Genomic DNA, 15,593 nt, shown 5'->3' with positions numbered 1-15,593 from the left:
GGAAACACCGATTTTACGCGCGTCCCCATCGGGACATACGGTGGACCCCGCCAGGCTAAAAATAGCACACCTTGTGCCGAGATAAACGTAATTTACATTTTTACAGCCACGTCCAGTGACAGGCAATGTGATGAAACACGACTTTGACGAGATAAATGGTTAAACATGCTGGCAAAACGAGTTCCGCAGTTTCACGCGCTTACGTAGGATGAATGTAGGTGCAGGCGAAACACCACCAACGTGTCCATGTAATTACTACTTCGTTTTTCACCAGCAGACCCTACGAACATAGAGGGCGCTATTACAGGAAACTTGACTCTTGGACATTGTTTATGTATATCAAATTTTATAGGGCAAGCGAGTCTTGCTGGCGCCCTTGTGGTATGTGCAAAGAGAAACTGGAGGACCTCCCGAGGCCTTCGCAAGTATGTCACCTTCTAAGCACGAAATTTGACATAGTTTGTTATCACAATCTTTGATCTCTCTCCACAGATGTTATTTTGTTTACCCCTCAGCAGAATTGCAGAGATAAAGGAAAATTTGCTATTATATGTAAATTAGCTCATTAACATGCAGAGAATAATTTCAAAATGTTAACTGGTATTCTGCTCAAGTAGTTCTCACACATCAACTTCGATAACATGTAAACAGCCAAAATCCAAATCAATAGAACATGCAAAAAAAAAAAAATCCCATGAAGTTGTGTACCCACTTTCATTTTGTACCAAGTTACCTTTCATTTCAATGCAGTTTGAGTTCAAGTAAACAAAAGGTCAAAAAATCAGCCATGCATATAGGTCTCACACTACAACTATGCTCACAAAGACGATAATGTAACAACTTGAAAAGAAAGAATATGTTACAGGCAGAGCTAATATCAAATTGTAAAACATTATCATCACATAGCAGTTGAAATTCCCTAAAGATGAAGCCTGATCTACCACATTGAAGTATTGAAGAAGTTGACCCAGTGGCTGCTTATCATTAACCAATCAAACACTTGCAATTAGCTAGCTCCACCTAGTGTTTTAATGACTTTTGATTGACCATGATGTGCATTTCACTACATCTTGCAGGGTGTTAACTTGCAATAATTGGAACTGACCTCAAGCATTGAGGATTTCATTGGTGAAAACACACTAACTTCAGACAATGCATTTATAAAATTTATTGAGTTTCATATGAAATCAAAAATATGCTTATACATACCTATATAATTGCAACAACAAGGACAATGTTTTTTTTTTTCTGGGGGAGGGGGGGGGGCAGAACATAAATATCAAAATATGGGGGGCTACCCTGTATCAATGACTGAATATTGAATAAAAAGTATGCAAGGTTGGCCATGTTCGATATATAAATCAGTTTGTGTGGCTGCATATTAATGATAGTAATTTACAATAGTATTACAAACATTAACGTAAAGCCATTTGCTCAAATTAAAAATCTTCAAATAATGTCTAGTAAATAAACAAATCAGAGTACACACAAGTTGAAACTGTATTTAAACTGTACACTATAAAATAAAAATATGTTACATAAAACTAATGTAAATATTGCTTAGTAAACACGTAGCAAATAACTACAGCATTTATTTCGGCAGCATAGCTACTGCTTTGGCCAAGATGAAAATGTAGCAAAAATCACAATTTAGCTCAAATTGCGAGGTGCCATTTTAATGCATTAACTCCATAATCTACTGTACTTTTGGGTATGGGTAGAGAAAAAGTGAGAAAACATCCTCACACTCGCAAGTAAAACAAGCAGCCTCTCGGCTGAGATAGCTCCGCTGTTAGCAATGCACATTTCAATTAAAGAACAGAAGATATCATTAGAAAATGAACAATATGTATAGTATCAAGCAATGGGACTTGCTGTTTTCAACAAGAATTCAAAAATATCACTTTTTACGAAAAATTAAAAAAATATTCACCAAAATAAGAGAATTAAAGATATCATTACAAAATGAACAAATCTGAGAGAGGTCCACATGTAGTACCTATAAATGTAATATAAATGCAATCGGACTTGCGGTTTTTAACAAGAAGTCAAAAATATCACTTTTTATCAAAAATTACAAAAATATTCACCAAAATAAGAGAATTAAAGATATCATTACAAAATGAACAAATCTGAGAGAGGTCCACATGTAGTACCTATAAATGTAATATAAATGCAATCGGACTTGCGGTTTTTAACAAGAAGTCAAAAATATCACTTTTTATCAAAAATTACAAAAATATTCACCAAAATTAGAGAATTGAAGACATCATCACAAAATGAACAAATCTGAGAGAGGTCCACATGTAGTACCTATATATGTAATATAAAAGCAATTGCACTTGCGGTTTTTAACAAGAAGTCGAAAATATCACTTTTTACCAAAAATATTCACCAAATTACAGAATTAAAGATATCATTACAAAATGAACAAATCTGAGTAAGGTCCACATGTAGTACCTATATATGTAATATCAAAGTAATTGGACTTGTGGTTTTTAACAAGAAGTCGAAAATATCACTTTTTACCAAAAACGACAAAAATATTCACCAAAATCAGAGAATTGAAGATATCAACATGAAACGAACAAACCTAAGAGAGCTCTACCAAAGGTACATATACACCAAGTATCAAAGCATTCAGGCTTGTAGTTTTCAAGAAGAAGTCGAAAAAGTAAAACATTGACACAGACGACGACGGACAATCACTCATATGATAAGCTCCACTCGACAAAGTCGACAGCGGAGCTAAAAAAACTCAACCCATTCATGTTCAACACATCAAGAGTTTCTATAGCGAAGCTCTTGGTACATGGTGGAGCAAACACATTTTAGTTCTATTGAACTAGGCTGAGAATTATTTCATGTTTTCTGTTTATATATTCTGGCTGAGAGGTTATGCTACTGTTGCTTGTTTTACTACATGAAGGAGTTATTTATATCAGGTACATGCACATGTAATGGCGGTTATAAAAAAACGACAGTGCCTTATGTGCATGCTTCTATATACGAGATGTGCATTAATAGAGCGAATACGATACACCGGACTTACTTAGCCGAGCATAGTGTGCGTAATATTGAGCACACCTTTCTGTAAATACACTAAAGTTTCTAATTATAGTAAAATTATCTCAGGTAAAATAGTGAGGTTTTACAACATTCCCTAATCCACTGTATGAAGTGGCAAATAAATGTCAAAAAAAACAAAAAAAAAGGGAAAAAAAAAAGAAGAAGCCACATCATTCCAAGCACGTATATATAAGTGTGTACGCACCAGCTGTGTAAGTGATCCTGTCAATAATTCCACATCGTTGGCGCATCATCGAGAGAGATTGAGGAAAAAACCACAATCCACATGATCTACGCAACACAATGAATATTGATCAGTGTGTAGACATAACACAATGTTTGGTCAGATATCACCCACACGCATCACAACTATATGCAAATTATTCACCTAAATATGCAGATTATACATAATAATTAGTTTTACAATAAGCGTTTTGCATATTACCATTCCTGGTATCTAATTGAATGAAAAGCAAAAAATATTAACTGAAAAATTAACAAAACTTGATAATAACAAAAACAGATTTTGATTTTCCACTGAGATAATAGCATACTAGTAGATAAATTTGTGACATTTTATGTAATTAGAATAAATGAGATATATAATTATATTATACACATTGAGCGTAATAGTGGCATAAACACTGATTAACAATTAAATGTTATTAAACATCATTGTCTCTATAACTGGCTTAAAAAAATTAATTTAATTACAGATAATGTTATTTTTTGAAAAATATTAATTGAAATTAATTATAATAAGTGTATTGTCTGTATTTTTAAAACATTACGCAGCACATTAAAAGCTGGTATACATACCGGGTTAGTATTCAAGACATTGTTGAAAAAACTTGCCACATCTACGTTTAAGTACACAATTCACGCTTCCACACTGTGCATTGGAAAACACATTAAATTGTCAGAATGTAACAAAGATTGCACTGCAATTTATAACAGCAAAAATAATAAATTATTATGAAGCTATATTTTTAATGTTAATGATGCAAATCTATATATTGTTCAAAAGAAGCAACATTTCAGATGGACCACTTCATTTACGTAAAATGTTGAATCCGCAATTTCCAAAATGTCATAAAACTGTGTCTGTCACCACATATATTTGTCTTCCTACACAAATATGACAATATTTCTTACTCCACATGAAATAGAAATGGCTGTGGCAGTTGATATGCATGAAATTTCAGAAGCAAAATTTAAGAGAAGTGACATTGCTTTGAATCCATGTACATGCAGTCCACTGTCTTGATACACGCAAGAATGTAAGATACTATATATGAATATGCATACCTGCTTTTATGATATGCATCAGGACTGAGTTTCATGTTGTGAACTGCAGTGTCTTGAAAGACTGTTACACATCAATTTAATTATTTCAATAAACTTCAATAATGTCATAAAGGTTGTAAACAGTACCATATTGACTATTACAAAAAAGGATTATGTAAGCTATCGTTTTAATTGTTTCAAAATACATCAAAATCACACTGAACCATTTGTTTTGTTATAAACAGGTGTTTATAACGCGCATTTCTGAGAAGCTAATACCGGTATGTTACACAAATTAAGCATTTTGATTTGTTGATAGTGACCAATCATTATTTTGTTTTCTATTTGTCAAGGTGCTGTGTGGTATCAGGTTTCGAAAACAATACATGCTAACCAAACACAAAGAATATCAAGATATTTTGGCTGTAATATCAACAAAATATGAAATATGTTGCCCTGCAACTATTTCTTTTTATATATTAGTATAAAACTATTTTAATATTATGAAAGTGAGAATATGTAAATATAATACAATAGAAAATAGAAAACGATGTTGGACACGCACTGCCATGTCATGTTGTGTCCGATTCTGGAAGTACTGGGCTGCGATTGTAACATTTGGCAATGATGCCTAGTCTGCATTGGTACAGACAGTCAAATATTGAAAATTGAAAACACCATTTGGTGAGGGGGAAAAAAAATATATTTTTCTGCTCAACACGCCTAAAAAAAAGTAATCAAACAGGCGTGTCATTCGATCAGTTTTGTTGTTGTTGAATATGTCAGTCCTAGAAAGTCTGATCACACCTATATAAGTAGAGTTAGTTATACCATAATAAGGCTGTGATGGTGAATATTGAATATCACAGTAAATCACCCACACAGATTTTAGACATACCCTTTAAAAAATACTCAAAAATGGCAGTACGGCATACTAGTATTTTTTGCTTTTTTGAGATTGTTTTCCAGTGCTTACACCAGGAAATTACACATTAATATCACTGTTACCCTAACATACAGCAAGATATCTCAATGAACGAATGTATGTAACTTTTCAGTCATATAGTAGAACTCAAACTTATACTAACAAATATGCTGAAAAACTGTTTCTTCTGACGATACAAATTTCAATGCAGAATAAAACACAAGATCAAAATATTGCCAAATACTATCAGTAACAATACAGTTTGAGGTATGCAACTCAAAGTACCGTGATATCTTAAGATAATATTTATGTTATACAGAGAGGATAGTAGTAGATTATCACTGTTTGAATGACAATTTGTTCTATTAGAAGCACATATAATGAATAATTAATTACTTATTATCACCTATGTAATTTACATGAACGCATGCGCTGCTAATAGAACAAATACGGCATACCTTATATCTTAAATTTAAATTGTCAAATAGTGCGAATTATTCAACATTTGTCCACACACTGTTGACTAACACTCTAATATTAAATGAGTTTGGAGTTGTGTAGTTGCTAAGGAACCCATGCCGGTGAGACAGCTGATCACGTAAAGGTGTATGCGCTATACATCTAGTCACTAAATATTACGCTTCCTACCAGCTTACCAGCTAGTCCTACTTAAGTTCTCTATCAAAGCATTGAATTTTTTTATTCGTAGACACTGAAGAAGCAAAACAAAATATGGTTTATGAAATTTGATAATTATACCCACATTCCGGGATAACTCCGATCTGTCACCCTTTCAGTTACTGACACAATGCCGATATTGGCTCAGTACCATAGCAACCACAGAACTCGCAATTTGTCTGTTGAATATGAACCCACAAATAAGTATACTTATGCAGCCTTATCAAAATATGTTAATTATTTAAATATAAAATGAGTAAATAGCACCGATGAATCCAAGACTTTTTGTGCAGCAACCAGGTATCAATAACATCATGTCCAGTCATGGAGAGATTATAATAATATATTATACTGTGTATTGTGCTCTTTTGCATGGGTGCTCCTGTCACCTGCGCCAGTGTCATGAGAACTACCGAGTTGAATGTCTTTACCAATCGCCTTTGCTATTGTCCCGAGGACTTGCAAGTTCAGAGTCCAAGTCAGAGAAAACGTCAGCCTGACTACCGTTCATTGACTGATGAAGGGGACAGCTATCTTCTTGGCCATTTTCACAAGTAGCACACTCGCTGACGGACACAGAGTCAAGACACATACTCTTGTACTCTTGTATCGATTCATTCAAGCTCCAAAGTTGGCACAGTAAGGACATATCAAGTTGACGCAGACCAACCTGAAAAAAAATTAATATAAGTTAACAAATATTTCTAAAGATGAGAATGAACAAGCAACTCGATGATCGAAATAGCTCCGCTGTCCTACAAGAACATTGTTGTAGCAAAGTCGTGCACATCGTCCGAATCGCACGGTTTCACTAAAGCCGGCCATTCATAACTGCCCCACGAACCCGTGAGTGATTGTGTTAGGAAAAGTTATATTTTCACTGCAGTGAGATTGGAGGATCAGCGTTGATGTATCATAACCGTGAAGGTCGGGAGCTCATCACAGATTAAAACAAATGGGGCGCATAGGCTTTGCGCTCAAGGTATATATTCGTTAACACGTTTCCAAAATTTCTTATTCCAATGTTGAACATTGTTTGTGGGCAAGTGAATGAGTTCCTATCATGAGTTCTGATTGGGTGATGCAAATGACCGAAGTGAATCTTATAATCGTTTGAGTGCGTGCAATTTCAACATACAGTTTGTCAGGGTAAAATCTGCCAAGGGTTGATATTGAGGCTTCGGGTGAATAAATGGTCCTTGGCTGGCGAAGAGTCGAGCAATGCACACCCATTCTTTTTGAAAACTGTCAGTGAAATTTGATACCAAGTATCAAAGCAATTGAGCTGGTAGTTTTCAAGAGGTCAAAAAAAAGCATTTTTCACCAAAAATGACAAATATATTAGGCAAAAATAGAGAATTGAAGATATTGTCACAAAAGGTCCACCCAAGCTGGTAGTTTTCAAAAAGTCGAAAATGCAATTGTTGACGGACGACAATGAACAGCTACCTATTTATGTATACAAGAACAATTATCAACAATCAAAACAACCATTTGGTTTTTACAAATATACTATATAATATTTTTTATTTGACACGATTATACTAATTTGAGCACACCTTGAATTATGGTTTGCAAAAAATAATATCTGAATTATTATTCTTGTACATTTTGGATGGCTACGTTGGTAAACATCACAATGACTTTCAGAATTTTGGATGACTTAATACCCACTGGCTGTAATTGTACATGAAATAAACTTTAGTTTTACGTTTCCACTGTCAAAACCACTAACTGCCAAATTTGTACAAATTATTGTATTTTCATTTGAAATTCAGAAGAATACAAACAGTCAAGGCTTGAGATTGTTGATCTATTACAGTGCTAGGAAAAAAAGAATACAGCGTTGTGGCTAATTTGCACTGAATCATTGTTTTCACTTTCTAGAATAGAACCACACATCTTATATTTGTAAGACTAATAATTTCTATCTCTCTCTTACTCTCCATATTACCATGGTTACCACTTGTTTGTTTTTATTTTTATTATATGCATCTTATTTTTGTGGCATTTTATCTAACTGTATCATGCTTTCATAACTATCAAAACTTTGAAAGGCCACTGGTCGTCACACAGCAAGTGACAAGTGTGTTGAAACTTCCCTGAAATACGAATTCCACACCGAGAAAAAGAATGCGAGTAAACATCACACGATTTAACTGAAATTTTTCATCGCATATCACAATGCATAGTTATGAAAATTGCATAACTCTTATCTAAAGCATCTATCGTAGATATTATTAATAATATATATCCACACCGATGTCATTCTGACTCGATACTCGGCTGGCCATTTTTTATAAATAGAGATAAATAGCCTCTAGACATTATCCTGACATTCACGAGGGTGAAATTGGTTTAGATAACTAATACTTCAGATAATTAATTGCATAACATGAGAAGGAATAATCAATGGTACTATAACGATGAGTAGACTGAGCAATTAAATTATACATTAATCTTGTTTTGAGTACAGTAGTGAAAGGTAACCAAATATTGATACAGGATAACATGTGTTGTGTGACAAATTCAAAATTCAAGTCCAACAAAGAAAAACACATAAAATATCAGTGGTACTAACAACAAAAATTGAAATCAAACTGAACAAGCCTCCAGTGCCATCATTGAAATAAATCAGGTCATTTTAATCTCATTGTACTAAGGAAGAAGAACTAGTCTCATTAACGACTAATGGACATCCATTTATCTCCATTACAAAAGTTCACAATTTAACAGTACATGTAGACTCGTCTTTATTCTACGCTATAATGAGCTAAGATCTCCAGGTCAGATTCAAGTACGTTTTTCATCAAAGAAACCAGTAAGGGGAAAAGGTCACGATAGCCCTTCAGCAAAGAATGCATTGCCCTGTAAATGATCTTTATGTTAAGAGTTTCAGCATGTATACAAGGAATATCGCAGACAACAAGGACAGGTGACAATCCACAGGAAATTGCCAAAGCAGATTCAGCAGAGGATCTCTATTGTACTGGCTATTACCAATTACCCATACAAATTGTCGTCACTGAACATACACGCACGGCATCCAGCCTCTGATTCTTTAGCGGGCCTAGCTACAAAGGAAAGCAATAAGACAGGTGGTGATAAGATCTGGTAAAAATAGCCAGACATGAAGACGCATTGGCATCATATACTTCCCTCAAACGGATGTGCAGATATTGAACAAATCAAGAATAGGTAATAACGAAAATGTTCGTGTCAAGACTGAAAATTAAATGTCACACGGTTGATTGAACTTTACAGGACATCAAAGGTGACCGAGGGTCATTAATTAAGGGGCCAGTCCTTTTTTTACTAAAGCTACATAAAATATATGCCAATTTTGCTCTACTGTGACAGAAAAACTAAAAACATATTAATAACACCTTGTCTGTGATTACTAGTGAACTACAAGAGAAAGTCGTTAACTGAGGTGATAATCTAACATAGTGAAACCATAGTTATCTTACACCCAAATGATTAAAAGATATTGACTCCCAAGCGTTTCAAGAGAATGGGTATAAGGTAAGTGCGATTGGGTGTAAGGTAAGTGCGATTGGGTGTAAGGTAAGTACGATTGGGTGTAAGGTAAGTACGATTGGGTGTAAGGTAAGTATGATTGGGTGTAAGGTAAGTACAGCTTAACGTAGTGTAGTAATAAAACAACCAAAAAACTGCAGCTGTAATTGTGTTCTTTTTTAGGTCCCATAATGTTCAATGTACATATGAAAGTCATGCATTCATGACCAAGTTGGGGAGGGGGTGTTATGGTAACTTCAATATTTATTGAGAAAAATAGGCAGACGAGGGAACGGGGAACAGGGGGGCAGCACCCCAATACCCAGGGCTTGTGCCCTCTTACTGAACTTGGTTAGTAGATTATGATCAGTTATAACAAATATGACAGATATTTGTATTTTCAGTACAAAAATGGCCACCATTTGGCCATCTTGAATTGACTGTGAAACAAATTGATGTGCATACATGTATAATATTATGTATGAAGTTTGAATGTAATTGGGTCAGGCATGTCCAAGATACAGGTCTGGACACATGTACGGACACACAGAGGTCAATATATAAGTCCCCATTGACATTTACACCAATATCTACAAATCCACACAAGCCAGTCACACCAAAAATGAACTGAACCTAGATCTACATTCATTGATAATATATTGGAGTCTGAGAAAGAGTGGAAACAAATAACTTGCCCTGGCCACACAAAAATGTTAACAATGACAACAACAAAATGGCAAAGACAGACATACTCCAGCATTATAATCACAGGCAAGGTAAGAAAGTCATTGACATGAACATAACAAGGTTTTGAAATCGATAGTCCTTAGTGTTGACAATTTACATATGCATGTAGGTGTGGCAAGGGCTGCTCAGGTGAACAACGATCCATTTATAGACAGGTACTAAGAATAGCGACACTTCTACTTTTAGACATGCGTGTAGCAAATATTGAAGTAAATACATTGTTCATTTCAAACATCATGCATATCTTCACAGATGTTTCATGTTCCTTGCATGCAGCACTCACAGTTCCCAGACTTATTTTTGCCCTCCACAATAGCGACAGTGTTACCATTTGCAGAGAACCGATAGTGTGAAATACTCAACAAAGTCTACAAAGGATTTGTTAGGCATGCTGACTTACTTAAGTTTTATTTTGACTTAGACTGTAAAGATATTATCAGTAATTAGATCAGGTTACCCTCTGAATGTTCCATTAGATCTCAAGTTTCCAACGTCAGGTCAAAAATAGCATGTAAACTAACTAATTAGATTTTTAAGGTTCAACTAAAAATTTAATACCAGATACACGCCTAAATGTGGTCATTTTTTACTTTCCCACAAATAGTTACCCCCTTACGTGTTAACTTTTACACTTACACGTTCAAAATGTATGTTGTTTATATATTTTCAATAGGCTGTTAAGACAAGTCATTTTATAGTGAGTTAATTACTATTCAGTTGTCTGATTAAGAATTTCACTTGTTCTATGCTATTGAACTACCTTCAGTGCCCCCTAAAAGATTGCAGGGTAAAAAAAAAATATTTACTTTTTTTTCTCTAAATTTCTGATGTCTAGCACAAATAAATCATAACAAAACCAAGTCTGATTTTCATTAAATAATTTTAATTAAAATTTAGGGGAACTTTATAAATTTTCACCAAATAAATTATGTATTGAGTGAACATATACTAATATTCAAGAATAACAAGTCAACAGATTCGTAATTCACTCGCATAAACCAAAACATGTGAAAAGTTGAAAAACACAAAAAAAAAAAAAAATTCAATTCAACTCTGTGGATGTTCTACTCTCATTGTGAGAATGATAGTCAATATAACCAACAAAACCAGCCCAAACTATAGCTGAAGAAAAAATACATACAATTTTTCCCATACCTCACGAGGGCGCCCTTCACAAACTACAGAGCCACTGCCAGTCATGCAAAACAAAACTTTGGGAGGCTAACTCACCATGGCTAAACTAGAAAAAATATTCTCAAGAAGGATACAATTTGAATAACCAACCATCATGTCCTGGATTTGCACGATTGGTTTGTTATATTATCTACTTATCTGAGTTGCATGATAGGATCTGAATCTGAGGCAAACTTTAAACTCGTGTCAGATTTATGGAGTTTCAGAGTTCTTTAATGACTCTTTAAAGAACGCATATGTCCTCCCAAGGCCACAATAAAGCTCTATGAAGGTTTGCAGAGTGCACCCTTGATTCTGAGAATACTGCAAGTTAGTTATTTGTTTGCTATCTACTCAAGTATAATATATGTATACATTGTAGTTTGACAGGTGCAAGTACATATCCCATCAGACACTGACAATACAGAGTGTTAAAATTATCACACTGGAATTCAGTTCAAGTTTTGGTTGGTTTTGAGACAGAGTACTGTTTATTCATTCGAGTGGCATTTGTTATGACAAAATTTCACAAAAAGTCCACTGACACTTTGAGATGCAGAACACAACAGGAATTTTTACTGCTACAAAATTTTGCGATTTTCTCTTGCGAAATTGAAGCGCTTTTGATTAAATGAGTGTTTATAGCAAATGTAAGTTCACATGTGACCAGTGCTACATTTTCATGCCACCGCCTGTAGCATTATCACAAGTAACTGGTAGATAGTGTCCCCTCGACAGCAGCAGTGTGTATATTCTCATCATCATATTACTATAAAAGTAGTGATTAATGATCAGAGCATGTGCCAGTCCATATTAGATGGGCAATTTTCACATCAGGAGCATAAATATTGACTCAAGGCAGCAAATGTGATTATCGTTATTGTATTTCCTGGGTATGAGCCAATATCCAATTTGACAAATGGGAAAGAGAACAAATAAACCTCCCTGTATTGGCAGTAACTCATCAGTTTCAATTTCAAAGAGCAAACACTGGAGAACTCAATATGACATGAATGTTAAACATTGAATAGGAAATGAGCAAAATATACACGATTACAAGCCAAACATTAACGCATCAAATTGCATGTTTTGTTTTCTTTTTCTTCCAACGAAACTTCCTGCAAACATCATCTATTATTACACTATATGGCTATGTACACGTTTTTGAAAAAAATATAAACGAGAAAAGGGTAAATTTGGAAAGTGATAATGGGTTTCAGTGATAATATTGATTTTGTGATTGTAATATAATATTGTCAATGTCTGGCACCAGACAGTAACCGTCTGTCAGGTGATAAATTTGATTTTCAGGTTAAATTAAAATCTGCTTCACTGGTAATTTCTACTTGTTCAACACATCAATAAGCTACGAATCGGGTCAAATCTATTTACATTTGAGACTTAAAAATAAACCTGATAATTATTTAAATATACTGTTGTGATTGGATAAAAATTCCACATTATTTATTTTAATAGAATCACTTTTATAATACGGTGTGATAATACGACGAACTCGTCAAAGATTTTTATATTGTACGTGTAAATTTGCCTGCGGCTAAACTCAAAGCCTACAACACATCACGTCTACATCGCTGCATTGTCTCCGCTGATTACTGCGTTTGCGCAATGTCTTTGGTTTGCGAGTATGGTGGTCACGGATTTTTAGCTCAGAATGTAGGTCTGTAGTTCGACCCATAGAGATACCTCTCTAATAGACCAAATCACTGCTGTTTCGCGAACACATACCAAGTGATAAATTTACTTGTTAAAAAATCTACATAGTGACTGTGATGCGGGCCCCGTTCATCAAGTAAACACATGTCGGATATGACGATCATGAATTAATAATTTGTACATTTTATGAGATTTAAACCATACTTGAAAGCATCTGCTTTATCAGAAATAATGAATAGTGTTTACGTAACTACACGTCACTCACCATCTCTTTGCGAAGGATAGCTAGCGCCGCGTCTAAATTTCCAGGCGGAGGTTTCAGAGCTCTCTTGTCTTTCGGGTCTCTTCCGCGGCCGTTTGCTCGCGAATAATCGTCCTGAATCATAGTCTTCATGGCATGTATTCGACCAGTCTCTCTCCAGGTACCACTGGATACATTTAGCAGTCCACTTAGACTTTTTGGCAAGGCTGGGAGCCCAGGAATGTTGGCCGGAGGTCCCACTGTATTTGAGTTTGTCGCCATTTTGATTGTGATTCTCAACGAAGCCTCGGTTTGGAATGAACTGCAAACTCCACAGACCGGAAGTGATTTTAACTTTTAAAATGTTTGGAATTCCAAATGACTAATTAGTTACGTAAGTGAAATAACACCATCATTTGAACGTCACAAGTATACAAATATACGTGCTAAAATCTCAGAATGATGGTTACATGACAAAGGTCAAACGAGGACAACGGTCTGCTGAAAGCATTTACAATTCAACAGACTCTGACAATAGCCTTTTTTGTGACAGAAGGTCGGATCAAAAAATGATTTATCTTTGCAGTCAAGGATATAAAGTATTGTAGAAAGCAGAAAACAACCTGAAGGCCATTAACCTTGGCGACAAACTATTTGAAACCATGGAGTTAAAATATATATCCATGCAAACTCATACTATTACAAGCTAACGTCTTGTTAAGGGGTGACGCGTGATTGGATTTTTATCGCCGTCATGATTTCGACAACGAAAATGAAACTTATAAAAATCAATTATAAAAACAAGCTGTGAACTGAAGTCTGAATGTTTCCCCGATTTTATGCGCAATTGTGGCGATTTAGCTACCAATTTAGACATTCTGCTAAAGTAGGGACTATTTAGAACCAAGACATTTGGATTCTGAACGGTTTGTCTGCCAGCTGTTCAGACCTCTCGGTACCCCCCCCCCCCGCCATTTCATGGGAGACTCTGTATGCGGTGTTTATGGTTAAAATCCAAATTCTAAAGAACTATTAGTGAGGTGTGGCAAACATCAGACTAATACACACGTTTGACATCAAACATGTAAATATCCGTAACACGTGCATAAAGCAGTGCATGTTTATTAGTAAAAAATAGAATGATGATAAAAATGTTTCTAATATGTATTAAAATCTGTTTAACATGTTTAACATTTTTGTAAGGTCCGAATTTGAGCTGAGAAGGCATGTACGTTGGACATTTTTTAATGCTTTTTTTTAAAAGCTCCTTTTTGAAACCCAACTTTGGCTTTGGTAGGTTTGTACGTTTGGTATTTCAGGCACGTTAAGCATGAAATGCACGTTTGGCATTTGCAAAACCCGACTTTGGCCTGGGAAGGTTTGCACGTTTGGTATTTCAGGCACGTTAGGCATGAAATGCACATTTGGCATTTTTGAAACCCCACTTTGGCCTGGGAAGGTTTGCACGTTTGGTAGTTCGGGTACGTTAGGCATGAAATGCAAATTTGGCATTTTTTGAAACCCGACTTTGGCCTGGGAAGGTTTGCACGTTTGGTAGTTCGGGTACGTTAGGCATGAAATGCACATTTGGCATTTTTTGAAACCCGACTTTGGCCTGGGAAGGTTTGCACGTTTGGTATTTCAGGCACGTTAGGCATTAAGTGCACATTTGGCATTTTTGAAACCCGACTTTGGCCTGGGAAGGTTTGCACGTTTGGTAGTTTGGGTACGTTAAGCAAGAAATGCACGTTAGGCATTTTTGAAACCCGACTTTGACCTGGGAAGGTTTGCACGTTTGGTAGTTCGAGTACGTTAGGCATGAAATGCACGTTTGTCATTTGCAAAACCCGACCTTGGCCTGGGAAGGTTTGCACGTTTGGTATTTCAGGCACGTTAGGCATGAAATGCACATTTGGCATTTTTGAAACCCAACTTTGGCCTGGGAAGGTTTGCACGTTTGGTAGTTCGGGTACGTTAGGCATGAAATGCACATTTGGCATTTTTTGAAACCCGACTTTGGCCTGGGAAGGTTTGCACGTTTGGTATTTCAGGCACGTTAGGCATTAAGTGCACATTTGGCATTTTTGAAACCCGACTTTGGCCTGGGAAGGTTTGCACGTTTGGTAGTTCGGGTACGTTAGGCATGAAATGCACATTTGGCATTTTTTGAAACCCGACTTTGGCCTGGGAAGGTTTGCACGTTTGGTATTTCAGGCACGTTAGGCATTAAGTGCACATTTGGCATTTTTGAAACCCGACTTTGGCCTGGGAAGGTTTGCA

The 15,593-nt window shown here is 35.6% G+C and overlaps 1 protein-coding gene across 1 annotated transcript; it reads right to left on the bottom strand.

Annotated features, from left to right (window-relative positions):
• Window positions 1-1,153: 1,153 nt before the first annotated feature.
• Window positions 1,154-13,617, bottom strand: LOC100374904 (protein FAM89A-like). The gene is made up of 2 exons (XM_002730677.4): window positions 13,338-13,617; window positions 1,154-6,629 (listed from the first exon to the last, which is right to left on the bottom strand). Exons 1-2 carry the CDS (start codon window positions 13,593-13,595, stop codon window positions 6,387-6,389), a joined length of 501 nt encoding a protein of 166 aa, XP_002730723.1. The 5' UTR covers window positions 13,596-13,617; the 3' UTR covers window positions 1,154-6,386.
• Window positions 13,618-15,593: the final 1,976 nt, after the last annotated feature.

Source organism: Saccoglossus kowalevskii, chromosome 2 (genome assembly GCF_978046115.1).
Source record: "Saccoglossus kowalevskii chromosome 2, keSacKowa6.1, whole genome shotgun sequence".
NCBI lineage: Eukaryota > Metazoa > Hemichordata > Enteropneusta > Harrimaniidae > Saccoglossus > Saccoglossus kowalevskii.
Note: the sequence above shows the minus strand (reverse complement) of the source record. Positions and strands in the feature narration are given on the sequence as shown.

Bases quoted from the DNA above. Each gene is read 5' to 3' on its own strand.
- LOC100374904 (XM_002730677.4), bottom strand. From the start codon at position 13,595: ATGGCGACAAACTCAAATACAGTGGGACCTCCGGCCAACATTCCTGGG. The intron at 6,630-13,337 runs GTGAGTGACGTG...ATTTTTTTTCAG, and splicing joins CTATCCTTCGCAAAGAGATG to GTTGGTCTGCGTCAACTTGA.